The 23040-nt window shown below is 43.7% G+C and overlaps 1 protein-coding gene across 6 annotated transcripts in view; it reads left to right on the forward strand.

The window, feature by feature from the left end:
- Positions 1-4564: 4564 nt before the first annotated feature.
- TAF1 (TATA-box binding protein associated factor 1) overlaps positions 4565-23040 on the forward strand; it is an 83623-nt gene continuing 65147 nt past the window's right edge. For 2 of the 6 annotated variants that reach the window (XM_066250588.1, XM_066250584.1), the window contains exons 1-17: positions 4565-4796; positions 5649-5763; positions 5899-6015; positions 10832-10954; positions 12059-12300; positions 13064-13282; positions 14280-14498; positions 14836-15043; positions 16670-16846; positions 17606-17733; positions 17831-17938; positions 18058-18231; positions 18680-18853; positions 19086-19190; positions 21515-21715; positions 21858-21999; positions 22384-22514. In XM_066250588.1, coding sequence (XP_066106685.1) covers positions 4617-4796; positions 5649-5763; positions 5899-6015; positions 10832-10954; positions 12059-12300; positions 13064-13282; positions 14280-14498; positions 14836-15043; positions 16670-16846; positions 17606-17733; positions 17831-17938; positions 18058-18231; positions 18680-18853; positions 19086-19190; positions 21515-21715; positions 21858-21999; positions 22384-22514 — 2763 coding nt within the window. In that variant the 5' untranslated portion in view covers positions 4565-4616. The remainder of the gene's footprint in view (positions 4797-5648; positions 5764-5898; positions 6016-10831; positions 10955-12058; positions 12301-13063; positions 13283-14279; positions 14499-14835; positions 15044-16669; positions 16847-17605; positions 17734-17830; positions 17939-18057; positions 18232-18679; positions 18854-19085; positions 19191-21514; positions 21716-21857; positions 22000-22383; positions 22515-23040) is intronic. The other 4 variants (XM_066250586.1, XM_066250585.1, XM_066250587.1 and 1 more) reach the window with 4 other exon arrangements.

A 23040-nucleotide genomic window follows, 5' to 3' on the forward strand; every position in this document is an offset into this window, starting at 1 on the left:
GGGCTACAGCCGAGCCAGTGACCCCTTGCTCAAGTCAGCGACCTTGGGCTCAAGCCAGCAACCTTGGGCTTCAAGCCAGCGATCTTTGGGTTCAAGCCAGCAACCATGGGATCATAACTACGATTCCACATTCAAGCTGATGAGCCCGTTCTCAAGCTGGAAACTTTGGGGTTTTGAACCTGGGTCCTCAGCATCTCTGGCCAACACTCTATGCACTGAGCCATCGCCTGGTCAGGTAGGAATTACAAATATTGAATCATTATATTGCACATCTGAAACTATGTTATGTTGATTACACCTCAATAAAAAATAACCACAGGAAGGATAAACCAGAAATTAATGTAAATGGTTACTTATAGGGGAGTGTGTGGGAATGGGATAGAGGGCATAGGCATGGGAGCAAGACTTCTCTGGGAATAGTTTTTCATATAGTTTTGACTTTGAACCACGTAAGAGTTTACAGTACATACATTTTTTTTCCTAGCGATACAGACAGGAAGGGAGAAAGCTGAGAAACATCAACTGATAGTTGTGGCACCTTAGTTGTTCATTGATTGCTTTTTCTCTCTCTCTTTTTTAATTTATTCATTTTTAATTTATTCATTTTAGAGAGGAGAGGGAGAGTCAGAGAGAGAGAGAGAGAGAGGAGAGACAGAGAGAGAGAAGGGGGAGGAGCTGGAAGCATCAACTCCCATATGTGCCTTGACCAGGCAAGCCCAGGGTTTTGAACTGGTGACCTCAGCATTTCCAGGTCGACGCTTTATCCACTGCGCCACCACAGGTCAGGCAATTTATTCATTTTTAGAGAGAGAGAGAGAGAGAGAGAGAGAGAGAAGGGGGGAGGAGTAGGAAGCATCAACTCCCATATGAGCCTTGACTGGGCAAGCCCGGGTTTTGAACTGGCGAACTCAGTGTTCCAGGTCAATGCTTTATCCACTGTGCCACCACAGGTCAGGCTCATTGATTGCTTTCTCATAAGTGCCTTGACCAGGGGACTCCAGCCGAGCCAGTGACCCCTTGCTCAAACCAACGACCTTGGGGTTTTGAATCTGCGTCCTCAGTGTCCCAGGCTGACGCTCTATCCACTGCGCCGCCACCTGGTCAGGCGGTTTACATACTTTAAAAATAAAATTATTTTTAAAAGATAATAAAAATATCCTAAAGTTGAATACGAACACCAACTCTACAGAGGGAAAAAAATGATTCAAGTAATTTTTTAGTATACCCTCAGTGCGATATAGTCTAAGGATTGAAAACTAAAAAGCACTTACTAATTTAGGTTTATTGTTGAAGTGGTGTCAGTCTTGTAATTTTGAAATAAGTAAATATATTGGTGTTGGGAACCAGAATTTTCCTTTGTAAGGTACAAATATGAAATGGGGAAAAGTGAGGGAGAACCATGAGGTATTGAATTTGAATTGGAGATATTAGTATAAAGTCTATTTTTTTTTTTTAGCTCTCTCCACTGAAAGGGCATACAATCAATGATGTCCCAGTTTCTTTTTTTCTTTTTTTTTTTCTTCATTTTTCCGAAGCTGGAAACGGGGAGGCAGTCAGACAGACTCTCGCATGCGCCGGACCGGGATCCACCCGGCATGCCCACCAGGGGGCGATGTTCTGCCCCTCTGGGGGGTCGCTCTGTTGCATCCAGAGCCACTCTAGCGCCTGAGGCAGAGGCCACAGAGCCATCCCCAGCGCCCGGCCATCTTTGCTCCAATGGAGCCTCGGCTGCGGGAGGGGAAGAGAGAGACAGAGAGGAAGGAGAGGAGGAGGGGTGGAGAAGCAGATGGGCGCTTCTCCTGTGTGCCCTGGCCAGGAATCGAACCCGGGACTCCTGCACGCCAGGCCGACGCTCTACCACTGAGCCAAACAGCCAGGGCCTGATGTCCCAGTTTCTAAACACCATTTCCCCCTAAAAGGAACCAGAGCTTCTTGGAGAAATGGGTTATATCAGGTCCTGGACAGAGAATGTGCAAGGTAAACCTGGAACATCTTGTACAAAAAAACAAAGAAATGCTCAAAGACTAGTGGGTCACGGTGAAAGGGCACAGGAGCCAGATTGAAGGGGTTCTTATTGGACCAATTTGGGACAGTTTGAGCATCAAAAGGGGGAATGAAGGTGCTACATTTTAACATAAAAATGTGAGAAAGGAAATAAGAAAAGATGAATTCTTTTTTACTGATAAAGAAGTCCAGTTAATAAATGCAGAAGGAAGAATCAGAAAAATCACCCCTTTGCACTCTCCCAATAGAATTGATTCAGGCAAAGATCATCAATGTATGCTAAACACCACTGGGTGCAAGAGTAGGGTTAATAGAGTAGTCACACAATCTCAAAGGATCACCTCAGAGATTATTTACTGATGACAAAAGGAAAAATGTGCCTTTGCCATGGAGAGGGTCACCATTTTTTAAAAATATGAACAATTTTAGCACCACTAATATTGATACAATCTTATGCCTTTTGGTAGCTGGTAAAATATTTAACCTGGCCCTGGCCGGTTGGCTCAGCGGTAGAGCATCGGCCTGGCATGTGGGGGGGGCCCAGGTTCGATTCCCGGCCAGGGCACATAGGAGAAGCGCCCATTTGCTTCTCCACCCACCCCCCTCCTTCCTCTCTGTCTCTCTCTTCCCCTCCTGCAGCCAAGGCTCCATCGGAGCAAAGATGGCCCGGGCGCTGGGGATGGCTCCTTGGCCTCTGCCCCAGGCGCTAGAGTGGCTCTGGTCTCGGCAGAGCGACGCCCCCTGGTGGGCAGAGCATCGCCCCTGGTGGGCGTGCCGGGTGGATCCCGGTCGGGCGCATGCGGGAGTCTGTCTGACTGTCTCTCCCCGTTTCCAGCTTCAGAAAAATACAATATATATATATATATATATTTTTTAACCTGAATCAATTTGAAGAATCAATAAGAGGAACTGCGAATATAGAATATTTTCAGGATGATTTGCCTGGATTCTTCCACAAATGTAGTGTCACGCAACACAAAGAGAAAGCTATATTGCCTGACCTGTGGTGGCGCAGTGGATAAAGCGTCAACCTAGAAATGCTGAGGTCGCCGGTTCGAAACCCTGGGCTTGCCTGGTCAAGGCACATATGGGAGTTGATGCTTCTAGCTCCTCCTCCCTTGTCTCTCTCTGTCTTCCCCCCCCTCTGTCTCTCCCTCTCCTCTCTAAAATGAATAAATAAAAAATTAAAAAAAAGAAAAAGCTATATTAAGGGAGTAAAGGGTGATAACCAAATGCAATGCATGAACCTTGATTGAGTGGATTGTGGATTGAAATGTAAAATGCTCCAGCTTGAGGACAACTGGGGAAGTTTATGGATTGCATGTTAAATAATATTGGATTAACGTTAATTTTTAAAAATGTGGTCATGGTGAATTAGTTATGTAGAAAAACATGTTTTTAGGTATGAAGAATCACCTACCTGTAACCCACTTTCAAATGGTTCAGAAAAAAACATGGCAACATGTTAACTATTGTGAATCTAGGTGAAGGGCTGGCTGCTTATTCTACTCCTTTTTTTTTTTTTTTTTAACAGAGACAGAGAGCGAGTCAGAGAGAGGGATAGGCAGGGACAGACAGACAGGAACGGAGAGATGAGAAGCATCAATCATTAGTTTTTCATTGCGCGTTGCAACACCTTAGTTGTTCACTGATTGCTTTCTCATATGTGCCTCGACTGCGGGCCTTCAGCAGACCGAGTAACCCCTTGCTGGAGCCAGCGACCTCGGGCTCAAGCTGGTGGAATTTTGCTCAAACCAGATGAGCCCACGCTCAAGCTGGCGACCTTGGGGTCTGGAACCTGGGTCCTCCGCGTCCCAGTCCGACACTCCATCCACTGCGCCACCGCCTGGTCAGGTTACTCCATTTTTTTTAATGCCTGTTTTCTTTTAGTGAATAATGCCACTTACTTTTTATTTATTGATGAGACACACAGAAACATTAATTTTGTAGTTCCACTTCTTTATACACTTATTGGCTGTCTCCTGTATGTGCCCTGACCGGTATCAAACCCGCAACCTTGGCATTTGGGGACCATGCTCTAACCAACTGATCTGCCTGGCCAGAGCACTGACGTTTCACTTTGACATTTCCCTAAATAAAGAGGAGGGAAAAATCCGTTTTTGTGGGGAAATGTCAATTAAAAACAACTTACAAAGGTACTTCTGGCAAAGTGCAATTTACAGACGGATTCACCTAGGCTGAATGGTGAAACACCACAGCGCACAAGAACTAACAGTTCATTCACAGTTCCGCGTACTGTGTTGTGGTGAGCCGACCGTATGTCACGCGACACGGGCGTAGGCCACGTGACCCAGGCCGCTCCTTCCGATTGGTGGAAGTTCGGCACAATGAGAACGTTCCTGCGCAAGAAAGGGTAAGGGGGCAGGATCGAACGTTTACTTTGACCAATCGCTTTCCATATATCCAGCTTCCTGATTGCGTATGGTCGAATCGCAAGCCGTTAGTATAAGTTGTATGGCCAGTTCTACTGTCTACTAGGAAAACAGGTTTTCCGGGGCGTTTCTCTCTTTATTCTGTTTCCGGTAGGAAGCTGGTAAGATCGAAGAACGTAGTGAGTCATTTCTGGGCGACTCCTTTCGCGTATCCGGCACATGAACTCCTGTTGGGATTTGGTGGTTCCCGCAGCCGATGTGGGTACCTCGGCCGCCATCATGTCAGACACGGACAGCGATGAAGATTCTACTGGCGGCGGCCCGTTTTCTTTAGCCGGTTTCCTTTTCGGCAACATCAATGGAGCCGGGCAGCTGGAGGGGGAAAGCGTCTTGGACGATGTGAGGGGTGGTCTTGGGGGGAGGGCTGGGCGTGGAGCGACTCGGGAGAGGGAGTGTAGTGGGGAGAGGAGAGGAGTGCCTGGGGCCCGAGGACAGGGGGCGCTGTCGGCGCAGAAGCTGGTACGCCGACGGGGGGCTGGCAGGGAGGACGCGGCAGTCTCCCCGATCGGATGCTGGGGCGGGCAGCCTCCCCAGTGAGGGCACACCCTCCGCAACGAGGCTGCCCTTGGACCGGCGCTAGGAGAACTTTCTTGGGGGTTGTTGGGACTGCATTTCTGTCATCGCTGCCCTGAGGTGGCTCTAGCCACCTCCGGGACTGAACGGAACCTGCGACAAATCTTGTGGTTTCGGCCCTGGTTCTCAGAGCAGTGGGCGTGCGAACCCTGCAGGCGGACCTGGCCAGGCGCCCCCCAGTTCCCCGCCCCCAGTGCTCGGGACGCCCCGCGCCCACGCCAAACACTCCTTTCATTTCTGTTCATTTTCTCTTGAAAATATACTGAGCAGCATCCCTCCTCCCCTGCTATACACACACAAGTGCGTGCGCACACACACGCGCGCGCTAGCAACCAAAGTTCTTGCCTTGCCTTTATCCCACATGCCCTCAGTTGCCTTAGCCTTTATTCCTAGAGTACTGCTCCCTTCAGTCCTGGTGGCGGTTTTTAAATTTATCTTAATTTTAAAATGCAGTGAGGAAATTGGACATACATTAATAAAGGCCTGATGATGAAACATGGAGTTTAGGGGGCAGTTACTTTGTAGTCTTGAATGTGATAGATGACTAGGGAACTAAGCTTTGCGGTGTAGGAAGCTTGAGTTTAGTTGTCTTCCACTCTGGTGCTGTCCCTTTTTCAGGAGTGTAAGAAGCACTTGGCAGGATTGGGGGCTCTGGGTCTGGGCAGCCTGATCACGGAACTCACCGCCAACGAAGAGCTGACCGGGAATGACAGTGCTCTGGTGAATGATGAAGGTGAAGTGGGTCGTGGGGAGAATGGGGGACAGGAGGCTGGCCACTTTCTGTCCATGTCCTTTTCCGTAGAAATTATCTAAGGGAGTGAGAGTTACTTGCTCTTTGTTGAGCTCTGTGCCTCCCTTTAATTTATAGGATGGATCAGGAGCACGGAAGATGCTGTGGACTATTCAGACATCAGTGAGGTAGCAGAAGACGAAAGTCGAAGATATCAGCAGACAGTGGGGAGCCTGCAGCCCCTTTGCCTGTCAGGTGATTCATGGACGTCATTGACAGTATTCCAGTGCATTGTCTTGCTCTGTTTAATTTGTTTCTGTGCATGCTTTCTGCCATTGTTCCTGCCCTCTGTGCCTTTGTTCTGCTTCTCTTTTTGAGCTCAGTTCTAAGAGCTGCTATCCTTATTTTGTGTTCTGGGACAGAGTGTGTCACCATACTCAGGTGTTAATTCTTCATACTGGTTATTCCCAAATTCTTGATGGATGCCAAGTAAGGATGAGAAGAATGCTTTCATTCCTACCATCTGGTATTTTAGTAGCTACAGCATTCATGATGCTTTCTTAGATGCTATTTAAACTCAGTCTTGGTCCTCAAGGAATGGTAGTTCAAAAAAGGATTAAGTCAACGATGTCATATAATGAGCACGTATATTTCTCGACTCAACTTCTGTTAGTCACTCACCACATGTATGCTGACACAACGTACGTAATGCTTACAACACATATATGATGCTGCATTTTAGAATTAGAATGTCAGAGTTGGAAGGGGGTCTTAGTGATTATTTATTCTTAACCTCATAATAGATTAGGAAAACTTGAACTTTAACAAAATGTGGAACTTTTATCAAAAGTTCTACAGTTACCTAGCAGTAGACCTTAACTAATTCAGCAACTCAGTATATTAAACATTGGTTGAGCACCTGTTGTGTAGTATAAACTGTAGTTACACAAGTGTGGTACAAAGATAATAAAATCAATTTTCTGACCTTGAGCAACTCAGTTCTGTGGTGTAGAACCTAGAGCTATTGGTCATAGTTCATTCTTTCCACAGCCCCACACTACCTCTCACTGCTTGAAACTTTCATGTGAACTTGCTCATTGTGTTTATTCATTGTCTACCTGTTTGAATTAGATTTTGGGTTGCTGAGAAATGTAGGTAAAATCTTGGTTAATATTTGAACTTCGTTTCTTCAGGGCCACTTAATGGATTTGAGTGCTGCTTGTATAAAGAGAGTTAACTGCACCACATACACAAGAAGTAACCCAGAAAAAATAGAAGATAGAGGCTTTACCCTTAGGGATATTGTTATCATTGGGGAAGGTGGAATAAATGAAATACGAGGCAAAATTATTTATCATAAGAAGACAAACCTGGCAACAAGTTCATGTTTCTATATAGTATTATTTAGTTTTTGTTTTTTGTGTGTGGAGAGACAGAGAGAGTCAGAGAGAGGGACAGATAGGGACAGACAGACAGGAAGGGAGAGAGATGAGAAACATCAATTCTTCGTTGCAGCTCCTTAGTTGTTCATTGATTGCTTTCTCATATGTGCCTTGACCGGGGGGCTACAGCAGACCGAGTGACCCCTTGCTCGAGCCAGTGTCCTTGGGCTCAAGCTGGTGAGCCTTGCTCAAACCAGATGAGTCCGCACTCAAGCTGGCTACCTCGGGGTCTCGAGCCTGGGTCCTCCGCATCCCAGTCTAACGCTCTATCCACTGCACCACCGCCTGGTCAGGCCAGAGTGTTATTTAGTTTTGAGGAGCTGCCAGAATAGCTAAGACAAACAGCGTAACTGTTATTTTTGACTACCCTGCCTTAGGCCAAGGGAAAGTGGTAGCAGCTCTGATTTTCAGGGGGCATTGTCATTTGCAGATTTTGGTTTGTTGCCTTGGCTAGGGGTGGGCAGTAAGGCTGGCTGGGTTTTATGAGATGACCTGGAAAGGATGATGCTGTGTTAGGTAGACACTCAGTACTCCGGGAGGCACTTTTCTAAGTTACCTTGTCCTCTGACGATGCTGTCATCTATGCCTTTAGCTTCCTCATTTACTGGCATTGGCCCCTTCACACAGCTTGATTTATAATAATTTGAATAATTGGTAGTAGGTGGAGGTCATTAGAAAAGGCTTCATGGAGCTGAATTTTAAGTAAAAATTTGAAAGACAGAGTTGGATGGGTGGATAGGAAGCAGCAGGGCATTTTGGTTTGAAAATAGAAATCAGTGAGTAGTGTTGGGGAGATTGGTCGGCAGACTTTCTTGAAAGGAGTGGAAAACATACTGCCAAACAGCAAGGACCAGGGATAGAACAATTTGGTAGCACCTTTTTGTGTGTATTCCTTAGGATTTGATGCCATAAAGGATTGTGATTCAACATGGATTATTAAGTAAAAGGCAAGGTAGTGTAATGAAAAAATGGACTTTGGAGTCAGCAAGTCATAAATTCAGATCCCAGCACTGTATTTAGTTTGACCCTGGGAAACTTGCTCATTCTCTGAGGTTTGGACTTCTCATTTGTAATAATCCCTTAGGTTTCTTGTCTGCAATGAAGGTGATAATACCAATCTCATTAATAGGGCTTTTGTGGGAATTACAGGTCATTATTATGTGGTGTGAAAGCACCTACATAATAAAACTTCATGAGAGTTTCCTAGAGATTTCTGTTAACATTAGTCACCTTCATAAATAAAAATGAAAAGTGATGGTTGATGCTTTGGGGTTTTGATTAGAAAAGGGGTTAAAGGGGAAGAGTTACTTGGAGACTGTTTTTGCAGGCTGGATGTAAAGTTATCAAAGTTTAGAGTAGAGTGGCAATTGTGGAAAATGATTGGCAGAGTCATACTTTAGAGTTGCTGATAAAGGATCAGTAGGACTTGGTGAGTGGGGAAGTCTGTTGGAAAGAGTACAGGCTTTGCCCCGGCCAGGTAGCTCAGTTGGTTACAGCATCATCCCGACATGCTGAGGTTGCGGGTTCCCTGGTCAGGGCTCATGCAAGATCAACTAGTGACAGCATGAAAAAGTGGAATAACAAATCAATTTTTCTCTCCCACACTGTAAAAATCAATAATAATAAAAAAAGTATAGACTTTGTTGTTAAACGAGGATTGGATTCTGACTTTGTCACTTAAAACTGTATGATCCTGAGTAAGTTGCTTAACGTCTATATCAGAGTAATTCTACATTGCTGCATTACTGGGAGGATTATAAATGAAAAAGCTACAAATGCCGGACACATAATGGGAGCTCAATAAATGGAAGTTGCTGTAATGACTTAATGATTGGCTGGAAAAGGTGTGTTGGGGTAAGAGATTGATGGAGACAGGAATACAGTTATAAATGAAGATGGAGGAGAAACTGATAGTAAAAGTAATTTTAAAAGAGGTAAAGGATAATTAATTCAGTGTGATATGAGATACAGTTGCTGAATGTTTGAGTGGGAAGGTTCTTTTTTTGTGACAGAGAGAGGGACAGATAGGGACAGACAGGAAGGAGGAGAGATGAGAAGCATCAATTCTTTGTGGTACCTTAGTCATTCATTGATTGCTCTCTCATGTATCTTGACTGGGGTGAGGGTACAGCAGACCGAGTGACCCCTTGCTCAAGCCAGCAACCTTGGGTTTAAGCTGGTGAGCCTTGCTCAAACCTGATGACCCCGCACTCAAGCTGGTGACCTCTGAGTCTCGAACCTGGGTTCTCTGCTCCCAGTCTGATGCTCTGTCCACTGCGCCACTGCCTGGTCAGGCTGAGTGGGAAGGTTCTTTAGGCAGCAGAACATGCATTGCGATTGTAGAGGGTGTTAAGTCAGGGCAAGACAGATTTGAGTTAAATATGGAAAAGGTGATTCTTGAGGAAAGGGAATGGAGAGTGTGTAGAGGAATAAAAGAGTGTTCAGGGCCAACTATTGAGTGAGTAAGCTGTGGAAGGTAGAAAAAATGTGTCAAAGACTTGGGAGGTAAGAAGAGAGAAAGTCCTGTCTTAAAGGAAACTGATAGAGAAAGAATGTTAAATTCAATTACAAGGTTGAGCAGGGTGAAAAGAAATAAAGTAGAATTTGATCAGGAGCAGGTGTAAAGGTTTTAAGTAGTTCTCTTGCAAGCTCCCTCAATTCCTATATGTGGTATCAGTGGTGTTATAGCATTTGGCAATACTGTGATTTCAGCTATTTATGAAGGCAGAAGCAGTATCTCTTGTGTGTGCTTTTTTTTTTTTAAACAGAGACAGAGGGATAGACAGGGACAGACAGACAGGAACAGAGAGATGAGAAGCATCAATCATTAGTTTTTCGTTGCGCATTGCGACACCTTAGTTGTTCATTGACTGCTTTCTCATATGTGCCTTGACCGCGGGCCTTCAGCAGACTGAGTAACCCCTTGCTCAAGCCAGTGACCCTGGGTCCAAGCTGGTGAGTTTTTGCTCAAATCACATGAGCCCGCGCTCAAGCTGGTGACCTCGGGGTCTCGAACCTGGGTCCTTAGCATCCCAATCCGACACTCTATTCACTGTGCCACCACCTGGTCAGGCTGTGTGTGCTTTTTAAAAAAATTTTTTGATCGTTTTTTTTTTGGGGGGGTGGACAGGAAGAGAGAGAGAGAGGAAATCATCAGTTTGTTGTTCCACTTGTTTATGCATTTATTGGTTTATCCTTGTATGTGCCCTGACCGGGGATGGAACCCACAACCTTGGTGTATGGGGAGGACACTCTAACCTAGTGATTTTCAACTGCTGGTCCACAGACTTGTGCTGGTCTGCCAGGATTTTGTGCCAGTCTGCGAAAGAGTTAACTACCCTGATGTATGAAGATTATAGACCCAGTGATCTTAGTGGAATTTGCTTATACTCCGGGTGATTTCTGCCTTAGCAGTCCCCAAAATAATTCTATTATTGCTTGCCCCCAAGTGTAAAAAGGTTGAAAGCCACTGCTCTAACCAATTGAGCTACACGGCCAGGGCTCTTCTGTGTATTCTTAAGGGATTTGCATAGTACTTCATGTGGTACTTTAAATTCTTGAGTGACGAGGGAGCCCAACGCCGTTTTCTGACATTCTGGATATTGAAGAGCTCACTTTCTTGGTTTTAGTAGATTATGATGATGATGACTATGATGCTGATTGTGAAGACATTGACTGCAAGTTGATGCCTCCGCCACCTCCACCCCCAGGACCATTAAAGAAAGAGAAGGACCAGGATGCTATTACTGGTGGTAAGCAGAGATTGTCTACTTTTATCTAAGGAGCAACTTCCATTCCTTAGTCCAGGCTTTTGGCATACTCATGGGGGGATATGAAAATTAAGCTGCTGGGAAAGGCTATTACTTCCAGAAGTGATTCATACAATTTTCAAATTTCTGTGTTAAAGGAAAGTTTTACTTTTAAAATGTTTGGCAGTAGTATTTTAGTGTGCGTTCAAAAAACTTTTCGATCAGTGGTTCTCAAATCTGGCTACCTGTCAGAATCACCTCAAATCTTCAAAAAAAAAAAACAAACAGATTTCTGACTCTCAGCCCTGCAAAGTGTGATTCAGAAGATTTGGGGTAGACGCCGAGAATTTCAAGTCATTCCCCAGGTAATTTCTGAAGCAACTGATACGCATATTAGTATTTAGAAGCTACCTGTTTAGAAGAATTTTGAAAAGAAATGGTTAAATAGGGAAGGCTCCCTAGAATGTGTATAATCATATAGAGCGAACTACCAGATTCAGAGTTTTCAAAGGCAGGGTCTTCAGGAATAATCTTACCTATTTCTCTGTCTGGCAGCAATAGATTGGGAAGAGCATTGTGTTTGGCCGTCCTGTATTTTGAGGCTTATGTTAACTTAAATTCTTCCTATTAGAGCTTTAAGTCATTTCCTTTTTAGTTTGCAGACTAAATAGCATCGGTTAACTTTATGTCATAGATCTTATTTTATGCTAAATAATTTCATTGTCTTGTAGGCTTAAAAAATTCTTCAGCTTATGGGTCCCTGAAAAGGACAGGATGAGGCCTGAAGGGCATAAAAGTGTTATATAATTTTGTTATCGGTCATATTCCTTTAACCTGACATACTTGTAGAAAGTAGTAAATGTAGTAATAGTATTTGTTTTCTCTTATCACAACCCTAGGGTCCCAGGTACAAGGTGATTTGGGGATGGTGGGAGATACTGAGTTGGACTGAATTTTCTGGGTTGCATACCACTGGTAATCTCTGGGTGCTTGGAACTAGATCCCTTGCCACTGAGCCGTGCGTATCGCCTGGAGTGGATGTTGGCTAAATTTGAGGAAATCTGCTCACAGTTACATGCCAAGGGGGGTTTTTCTTCCTTGTTGCAGTGTCTGAAGATGGAGAAGGCATCATCTTGCCCTCCATCATTGCCCCTTCCTCTTTGGCCTCAGAGAAAGTGGACTTCAGTAGTTCCTCTGACTCAGAATCTGAGATGGGACCTCAGGAAGCAACACAGGCAGAATCTGAGGATGGAAAGCTGACCCTACCATTGGCTGGGATTATGCAGCATGATGCCACCAAGCTGTTGCCGAGTGTCACAGAACTTTTCCCAGAATTTCGGCCTGGGAAGGTACTTTCTTTTTTTCCTCTTCTTCTTCTTTCTTTTTTCTTTTTTCTTTCTATTTAGAGAGACAGAGTTAGAGAGAGGGACAGATAGGGACAGACAGACAGGAAGGAAGAGAGATGAGAAGCATCAATTCTTTGTTGCTGCTCCTTAGTTGTTCATTGATTGCTTTCTCATATGTGCCTTGACCACGGGCCTTCAGCAGACCGAGTAGCCCCTTGCTCGAGCCAGCAACCTTGGGTCCAAGCTGGTGAGCTTTGCTCAAACCAGATGAGCCTGCTCTCAAGCTGGCAACCTCGGGGTCTTGAACTTGGGTCTTCCACATCCCAGTCCGAAGCTCTATCCACTGTGCTACCACCTGGTCAGGCCTGGGAAGGTACTTTCTATGGAGAATCCCTACATTGAAAACCACTGACCTCTTCTAAAGACTGAGTTCTGTTGTTAAAGTGCTGAATATAAAATAGATGAGATCTAAACGTTTCCTTATTCAATGACATTGTATCGGGTCATTTTTTAAAGTTGTATGCATTGTAGTGCATGTGATTCATATAGTTCTCATTATAAATTGTCTTTGTTGTCTTAAAAGAACTAGTTCAAGTTATCAAGGAATACTTTTTGCTTTTTGGATAGGTGCTATAAATCTGAATTTAGCACTCCTTGATCCCTCCCTGACAGTTGAGTAGACCCCTCAAAGGAATTTTCAGACCCAGATACTGCTGTTTCTCTACTTGACATTTAGTCTGACATAGTAACATGTTCTGTGTTCTAGGTGTTACGCTTCCTACGTCTTTTTGGACCAGGGAAGAATGTCCCGTCTGTTTGGCGGAGTGCTCGGAGGAAGAGGAAGAAGAAACATCGTGAGCTGATACAGGAAGAGCAGATTCAGGAGGTGGAGTGCTCGGTTGAATCAGAAGTCAACCAGAAGTCTCTGTGGAACTACGACTATGCTCCTCCACCGCCTCCGGAGCAGTGTCTCTCTGATGATGAAGTAGGCAATATGGAGACTTGGGATTAAGACCTGTAGGGGGACAAATGATTTCCCCTCTCTTATATCTAAATTGGCTGTAACAGTTTAGCAGGCAGAGTCTTGTGCTGATTATCAATGAGTAATCAGGAGTTCATTCCCAGTGGCTGTCCCTTCCCTATTGTAATAACAAATGTATTGGGGGCAGACAGATGATAATATGCACATTGGTATAAAAGAAAGTTTAAGTGATAGGCAGTGTGCTATGATATACAGTGTGTCCGTAAAGTCATGGTGCACTTTTGACCGGTCACAGGAAAGCAACAAAAAACGATAGAAATGTGAAATCTGCACCAAATAAAAGGAAAACCCTCCCAGTTTCTGTAGGATGATGTGACAGCATGTGCGCATGCGCAGATGATGACGTAACACCGTGTATACAGCAAAGTAGCCCACGGCCATGCCAGTTGAGATGTGGACGGTACAGAGGAAAGTTCAGTGTGTTCTGTGGCTCCCTAAATTCGAATCCATGACCAAAGTGCAACGTGAATATCAGTGCGTTTATAACGAAGCACTACCACATAGGAATAACATTACTCGGTGGGATAAGCAGTTGAAGGAAACCGGCAGTTTGGTGGAGAAACCCCATTCTGGTAGGCCATCAGTCAGTGACGAGTCTGTAGAGGCTATACGGGATAGCTACCTAAGGAGCCCTAAAAAATCTGTGTGTGAGCCCACATTGAACTGCACTTCAGGTATGAAACTGGGAGAGTTTTCCTTTTATTTGGTGCAGATTTCACATTTCTGTCGTCTTTTGTTGCTTTCCTATGACTGGTCAAAAGTGTACCATGACTTTACGGACACACTGTACTTCTATTGTTTGTATTCTAACTCCAGTCCTGTTCAAGAACTATCCTTATGGCTCCTCTAAGCTCACCTCCTGCCTGTTAATTCTCTATAGCCTTAGGACATCTGGGATCAAGAAATCCCTCTCCCCTTCTGCTTCTTCGTTCTGTTGCAGATTACAATGATGGCTCCTGTGGAATCCAAATTTTCCCAGTCTACTGGAGATATAGATAAAGTGACAGATACCAAGCCAAGAGTGGCTGAGTGGCGATACGGGCCTGCCCGACTGTGGTATGACATGCTGGGTGTCCCCGAAGATGGCAGTGGATTTGACTATGGCTTCAAACTAAGAAAGCTGGAACGTGAACCTGTGACAAAAGGTAGAATGATGGAGGTAAGCAACGCTGGTATGTAAGAGAAGAACCGATGTGCCCAGGGCCCTATCATTTCTACTTTTCTTTCTATTTGAGAAAATATTGGGTAGACAGTTGGGTGTCCTCACTCTTTTGCTTGATATGGTTTATCACCTTAGCAACTAGGCCCCATTGCAAGGATTCTGTTTGTGAAATGACTGCTATGTTAGACTAGGAGTGGGAGGAGGCAGATAGTTCCTTCATTATCAGGTTTTTCTCTCAAATCAGGGACCACATTTGATGTATCTGCTGTGGGATTTGGAGTGGGAACTTTGACCAGTGACCATTCCAGGATTTGTTGATCCTTCCCTACTTCAGGACTCTAGGAACCCTGAAGAAAATGGTAGCACTGATCTTCTGGCTGATGAAAACTTCCTGATGGTGACACAGCTGCATTGGGAGGATGATATCATCTGGGATGGGGAAGATGTCAAACACAAAGGGACAAAACCTCAGCGTGCAAGCCTGGCAGGCTGGCTTCCTTCCAGCATGACTAGGAATGCCATGGCTTACAATGTTCAGCAAGGTATGCGTCTGTGCCAGCTCTGTCCAGCGCTGCCCTTCCTCTCAGTAATCCTAAGTGGGCCTGGCTGTGATCTTCTCTAATGCTGAGGGACAGTGAAATGTTTTAGATGAGCCTTGAATTCTAGTCTGTAATCGTTTTTTGTTTTTTGTTTTTACACTATTAACAAGCTAGAATGGGACTCTTGACGTCTCATTAGAAAAATGTGAAAACCACTTGGAAGTTAAAGATCTTTCTGAACTATAGCAATACTTTATAGTCTGTTTTTGTTTCAGAAGCTCCTTTGTCTTTACCATTCTAGAATTTGCTTTTCCTGTCCTTAAATATGCAAAAAAATGTATGCCATATAGAAAACTTAAAAAATACAATACGATATCAAAAATTGCTAGTAATCCTATGCAGAGATTATCCCCATTTAACTTTTTCGTGTATTTTGTTTTTAGTTTTCTGTATTCTGTGTGTATATAGGTGAACTCATGCCTATAGGTACAGTTTTGTATACTGTGTTTCTCTCTTAACTTAAATATTCTGTATCTTTCAAAGTTCATTAAAAAAGTTCAATGACATGGGAAGCTCATTTTAAATGGAAAAAAGATATGCAGTAGCATATTTAATATTCAATTTGTGTAAGCGAAAAAAACACGCTATATAAACAAAGCTGACTAAAAGAAAATATGCTATAGGGTTCACAGTGGTCATTTCTGGTTTGTAAGATCAGACTTCAGTTTTCTTCTTTAAATCTTTCTCTGTTTTCCAAATTTTTCTCAGTTAACCTGAATTACTTTTATAATTTGGAGAAAAAATAAAAACATCTTATTTTTAAATCTAAGAAAGAGTTGTTTTCTTCTTCCCATGTTCTATCTAAATGCTATATTGGTGTGTAGTATTCTTTTAACAAAAAAGATTTTATTTATTGATTTTCAGAGAGAGGAGTGAGAGACAGAAAAGGGGAGGAGGAACAGCAACAACTCGTAGTTGCTTCTCATATGTGCCTTGACCAGGCAAGCCCAGGGTTTCAAACCGGCACCCTCCACCTCCCAGGCCAATGCTCTATCCACTGTGCCACCACGGGTCAGGCCGGTGGTGTAGTGTTTTTCCATGGATGTTTTCATAATATACCAATAATTATTATAGTTCTAATATAATGTATTTGCTACCATCATTAGCATATTTTACCATACCCTGTATTACCACAATTTAACCAAGCACTTATTAGATATTTGGTCATTCATATTTTGCCTATCACAAAAAGTTAGGGCAGTGGCCCTGGCCGGGTGGCTCAGTGAACAGTGTCATCCCGACACACTGAAGTTGTAGGTTTGATCCCCCGTCAGGGAGCTTATGAGAACAGGCAATAAGTGCACTACTAAATGGAACAAGTAAGTGGAAGTGGAAAAAAAAATAGGCAGTAGACATTTTTGTTTGCAACATTTTATTAAAATGAGAGATACACTTTGTCTTTTAGGTTCCTTTTCAATAACATGAGTAACTTTCCAGTCACATGATTAACTCTACTAACATTTGCTCCTTTTCCATTTGCTAGAATTCCAATTGAAAGGAGCATACATGTTTTGTGTTATAAAAATGTTTTGTCTGTTACTGCGTGTTTCTTCTTTCTGTTTTGACTAGGGTTTGCAGCCACTCTGGATGATGACAAACCCTGGTACTCCATTTTTCCCATTGACAATGAGGAGCTTGTATATGGACGCTGGGAGGACAATATCATTTGGGATGCTCAGGCCATGCCCCACCTGTTGGAGCCTCCTGTTTTGACACTTGATCCCAATGATGAGAACCTTATTTTAGGTATGGTACTGGCAGGGGCCAGTGTCACTCCTCCATAATTGATAGCTTGCAGTTAATGCCAAGGAGCAGGAAGAAATCGGAAGGGTAAGGAAGGTCAAGACTAGAAGCTTCTAGGTAGCAGTTTGAGAGAGGAAAGTTATGCTCGGTTTCTAGTATTTGTGTATTGTTTAGGGAAAACGGTGTTGGAATGTTAGAAAGGAGTACCTTTGTGATGTCAGGAGTATAGCTTGTTTGGTTAGAGTGAATCATGGACTAGAAATGGCCTGGGGTAGGATGACAGATCTGGTTCGGAACTGCAAAGGTGCCTGACCAGGCGGTGGTGCAGTGGATAGAGCGTCGGACTGGGATGCGGAGGACCCAGGTTCGAGACCCCGAGGTCACCAGCTTGAGCGGGGGCTCATTTGGTTTGAGGAAAAAGCCCACCAGCTTGAAGCCAAGGTCCCTGGCTCGAGCAAGGGGTTACTCGGTCTGCTGAAGGCCCGCAGTCAAGGCACATATGAGAAAGCAATCAATGAACAACTAAGGTGTTGCAATGCGCAATGAAAAACTAATGATTGATGCTTCTCATCTTTCTCTGTTCCTGTCTGTCTGTCCCTATCTATCCCTCTCTCTGACTCACTCTCTGTCTCTGTAAAAAATAAATAAATAAATAAATAAATAAACAAAAATTAAAAAAAAAAAAAAGAACTGCAAAGGTGTCGGTAGGGAAGGTGAATCTTCAGGGATAAGCAACTCCAGAGTGACTTGTTTCATCCTCAGAAATTCCTGATGAGAAGGAAGAGGCCACCTCTAACTCCCCCTCCAAGGAGAGTAAAAAGGAATCATCTCTGAAGAAGAGTCGCATTCTCTTAGGGAAAACAGGAGTCATCAAGGAGGAACCACAGCAGGTTTGTGAAGGGAGGAGGATCTTGGTGTTTAGAAGAACAAAGAAAGGTAATGCAGAATGGGAGTCTCACTAAGGTTTATTCGATGACCTGTCATTAGAACATGTCTCAGCCGGAAGTGAAAGATCCGTGGAATCTCTCCAATGATGAATATTACTACCCCAAGCAACAGGGTCTGCGAGGCACCTTTGGAGGAAATATTATCCAGGTGAAAGCACCTCTTTTGTGGTGGATGGGAATCACTGCTGTGTTCTGACGGAGGATATGGGTATACCTTGTCAACACTGGAGCCCAGTTAATTTCAGTTCCTTGTATTTTCTGTCTTAGCACTCAATTCCTGCTGTGGAATTACGGCAACCTTTCTTTCCCACCCACATGGGGCCCATCAAACTCCGCCAGTTCCATCGCCCACCCCTGAAGAAGTACTCCTTCGGGGCACTGTCTCAGCCAGGTCCCCACTCAGTCCAGCCCTTGCTAAAACATATAAAAAAGAAGGCTAAGGTATGATTGGATCATGGTTGTAAAAGTAATTTATAAAAGTTAACGTTAAAGTATAAATTGGAGAAGTGGACTGGATATTAGATGATATCAGGAAATTATTGTTTATTTTCTCCGATGTGGTAGAACGTTGTAGGTATTGAGAATGTTCTTATTCTTAGGAGATGCATATGAAAGGACTTAAGTGTGAAGTGTCATGATGACTGAGTTTCAAAAGTGGTTCAGCAAAATCTATGGAGAGATAGTTATGGGTAAAACATATGACAATATGAACAATTGTACCTAGGATGTGGGATAATAAATGTTCAGATGTTTGAAAATTTTTACAATGAAATTGGGGAAAAAAACAAGGTAAAATCATTTTTGGTGTCATTGTCTGAGAATAAACAGCATTAATATGTGTAGTTACTGTCCTCTCAGAAGCTGGACATACTCTCTTTGTTCTGGGCAGATGAGAGAACAAGAGAGGCAAGCTTCAGGTGGTGGAGAGATGTTTTTTATGCGCACACCTCAGGACCTCACAGGCAAAGATGGAGATCTTATTCTAGCAGAATACAGTGAGGAAAATGGACCATTAATGATGCAGGTTGGCATGGCAACCAAGATAAAAAACTATTATAAGCGGGTGAGTCTGCTCAGAAAAATCTCTATTAATAAAACTATAGTTAGATACCCAGCAATAATCTGTGAACATGTATATATTTTGTCTTTTTGATGTTATAAATTTCTTGGGAGAAAGGAATGGTATTTTTTTTGTAGTTCGTAATATTAGTAAAATGCCATGCTTGTGGAATGTTTTCTACAGGCTTATCGATTACATTCTGTGGTAGTGATTGGGTCCGCTGTGTTCCTTACAGAAACCTGGGAAAGATCCTGGAGCCCCAGACTGTAAATACGGAGAAACTGTTTACTGCCATACGTCCCCTTTCCTGGGCTCTCTCCATCCCGGCCAGTTGCTGCAGGTGAGCAATTCTTTCCTCAGGAAATTGACAGATGAGTAGCTAGTCAGCTCAGAAAAGACCATTTCTACTTGATTGAAATATAGGCACTATTTATACACCGAGTAGGGGGAAGATCAATGTAATGCAAAAGTTTTTTTGATCTTTTTATTAAAATGCTCCTAATTATGTTATTCATAAGCTAAATTTAAAATAGGTTTGTTTTTTTTTTTCGTATTTTTCTGAAGCTGGAAACGGGGAGAGACAGACAGACTCCCGCATGCGCCTGACTGGGATCCACCCGGCACGCCCACCAGGGGCGATGCTCTGCCCACCAGGGGGCGATGCTCTGCCCCTCCGGGGCGTCGCTCTGCCGAGACCAGAGCCATTCTAGCACCTGGGGCAGAGGCCAAGGAGCCATCCCCAGCGCCCGGGCCATCTTTGTTCCAATGGAGCCTTGGCTGCGGGAGAGGAAGAGAGAGACAGAGAGGAAGGAGGGGGGTGTGGAGAAGCAAATGGGCGCTTCTCCTATGTGCCCTGGCCGGGAATCGAACCCGGGTCCCCCGCATGCCAGGCCGACGCTCTACCGCTGAGCCAACCAGCCAGGGCCTAAAATAGTTTTTTGAAGATACACATTGGGTAAGAAGTCCAGAAACATCTGGTTGGCATAGGGAAGTCAACCTTGGTGGAATGATAATTTACTATAGTTAATTTTGTTATGTATGTGTAAAAGTGGTGTATTTTGATTATATCAGTTGTTTTAGAGTATTGAACCACACCTGAGCCTTACAGTCCCTAGCCACAGCAAAGTATTTTTTTAACCCCTTCTTTGTTCTGATGGATGTAGAGAGACCCTCTAGTAACCTAGCTTTAACGTATTGGCTCTTGCATATTTTGTTAAGGGGCAGTATAGAGGTCTACAAATGATGTGAGGAAATCTTGACCACTTTCCTATCTTTTTTCCTCCACTCCCATTTTTTGTAGCAATCTTAAGCACTTTCCCTACTCTTGTGCTGAGTTTATTAAATTATTACTATCGCTTATTCTTCTAAAGCATCTGCACAGCCTCTTTTTCCTTATCCTTTATATTTCTAGTCCATTTCCCACGATATTTTGGGTACTGTGTTGTTTTTTTTGGATTGTTCCTGGCATTCTTGCTCTCTAACTTCCTTTTGAGATTTTCTAACCAATCCATCTCCTTCATTTGTGGCTACTTTGTAGTCTCTTAAAGATTTTTTTCTTTTATCCTTTGTAATTTTTTCTTTATATTTTACATTTATAATTTTCTTTTGAAACCATATATTGAAGAGCTTTTTCTTCTTCCTGTCCACTTTTCTGATTTTCTGAGAAGGCTTTCCTTAGGATCTGAGGCTTCTGTGACAGGTGATCCCCAGCTGGCTGCACTTTAAGCATGCTCAAATGCGTTTGTCCTGTGTGTTTAAGTCTTCTCTAGCACACATTCTACTTTCATTAGTTGTTTTTTAAAAAATTTATTTATTTAACAAATGTTCTGATCTTATTTGTATTCAGTCTGGGTCTATGCTGGGGTTTAGATTACCTAGTATAGTACTTGCTAGTTTTTAGAGGGATTTTTATTTTTTATTTTTTTGTATTTTTCCGAAGTTGGAAACGGGAGGCAGTCAGACAGACTCCCGCATGCACCCGACTGGGATCCACCCAGCATGCCCACCAGGGGGCGATGCTCTGCCTATCTGGGGCTTTGCTCTGTTGCAACCAGAGCCATTCTAGCTCCTGAGGCAGAGGCCACAGAGCTATCCTCAGTGCCTGAGCCAACTTTTGCTCCAATGGAGCCTTGGCTGTTGGAGGGGAAGAGAGAGACAGAGAGGAAGGAGAAGGGGAGGGGTGGAGAAGCAGATGGGTACTTCTCCTGTGTGCCCTGGCCGGAAATCGAACCCGGGACTCCTGCACGCCAGACCGACGCTCTACCACTAAGCCAACCGGCCAGGGCCAGAGGGATTTTTAAATATATCTTCATAGCAGTCCTGTGAAGTATTAGGCATTTTAAGTAACTCAGTTTTGTATATGGGGAAAATTAAGCTCAGAGATAGCAACTTACCTGGTGTCATAGAGTGAATAGCATCAGAGCAGTCAGTGTCATTCAAATCCAAATCATTTAGTTTTCCCACTACTGACTTTATAAACAATAGCCAGTGGGAAAATATATCTGTCTAATCCTATTTGATATTCCATATTATAAATTGTTTACATTACTGGATAGAGGGCTTAGTGGGATGGAGAGCAGATTAGCATGATTTTCCTGTATCATTAGTCAACTACGTTTTCTAGGGTTTCTCCATAACTACGTTTTGTTTTTTTATTTTTGTTAGGCATTTGAGAACAATCTTTTTCGTGCCCCAATTTATCTTCATAAGATGCCAGAAACTGATTTCCTTATCATTCGGACAAGGCAAGGTTACTACATTCGGGAATTAGTGGATATCTTTGTGGTTGGCCAGCAGTGCCCCTTGTTTGAAGTTCCCGGGCCCAACTCCAAAAGGGCCAACACACATATTCGAGACTTTCTCCAGGTGAGAAGGAGAGGGGAGGGAGGGGACCGGGCTGCACAGGAAAGGGTATATGTGTTTGGGGGCACATTGGGAAAGATCAAAACAAGAGTCCTGGTGAGTTTTATCCTTTACTTTGTCACATAAAAAAATGTTTGTCGAGCAGGTTTTTATTTACCGCCTCTTCTGGAAGAGTACCGATCGACCACGGCGGATCCGAATGGAAGATATTAAAAAAGCCTTTCCTTCTCACTCAGAGAGCAGCATCCGGAAGAGGCTGAAGCTCTGCGCTGACTTCAAACGCACAGGTCATCCATTGTGATTGATTCTTTGTCCTCTTTGCCTCTTTCCAAGAACAGAATTATGGCTTCCAGTTAAAGGATCCAGCATACAGCTAATAAAACAGAAATTGATAGTTATGAAAAGGAGGAGGTTGCAAATCTTACGCTTCAAAGCTCTAATTACTTTTGTATTTTGCCTACCAGGAAATTCAACATGATCACTAGATGTCTTAAATCAGATGTAGAAAACCTAGCAGCAAGTTGTCTTGGCTAGTCAGGCTAACTGTGGCTAGGCCTGTACCTTGTAGGAAAACCTTGCCTGGTTCAGTCTTGGTTTGCTATCCCTGTTGGCATCAATAAAAGGGCCTTTGGAGTTCAGTACAGTCTTATTCTCTCCTATATCTTTTCTAGGGATGGACTCAAATTGGTGGGTACTGAAGTCAGATTTTCGTTTACCAACTGAAGAGGAGATCAGAGCTATGGTGTCTCCAGAGCAGTGCTGTGCATATTACAGCATGATAGCTGCAGAGCAGCGACTAAAGGTGACCATCTTTCTGTGGGGCACTGCCTATGCTTGTGGGTTTTTCCAGAGACAGAATGAAGACTGTTCTCACTGGTTTAGAAGTGATGGCTACTAATTACCAGTTACTTGGAAATTCTAGCTGTATGAGGTACATGGGTTCTGGGGAAATGACGGTGTAGGTAAATATCAGTGGGAGGGCTGACTGAGGGACTTAGGGCAGATTGTTTTTCCTTGAAAATGAATGCTCATCCATTTGGGGGTGACTTTAAATGTTCTTTGTAAGACAGGTCTGTAAAGAGGGAAAGTACTTTTCAGTTGTTTTCCACAGCTTTCCAGGTGGGTAGAGATGGTGGAGGTGCTGCACTGTGGTTTAAAGAAGCATAGTGTTCTTGTCAGGCCAAAATATGGCAGCTCTAGCTGGGGTGGGGTAGTACAGCTCTGTCCAGCCGAGTTGATGGGCATTTCTATTTAGCTTCCTATGTTTTCTAGTAGCCTGCAGATGTAGAATGGTGATAAATACAGCAGAGACTTTACAAAATCCATTC

This window comes from Saccopteryx bilineata, chromosome X (genome assembly GCF_036850765.1).
Source record: "Saccopteryx bilineata isolate mSacBil1 chromosome X, mSacBil1_pri_phased_curated, whole genome shotgun sequence".
Taxonomy (NCBI): domain Eukaryota; kingdom Metazoa; phylum Chordata; class Mammalia; order Chiroptera; family Emballonuridae; genus Saccopteryx; species Saccopteryx bilineata.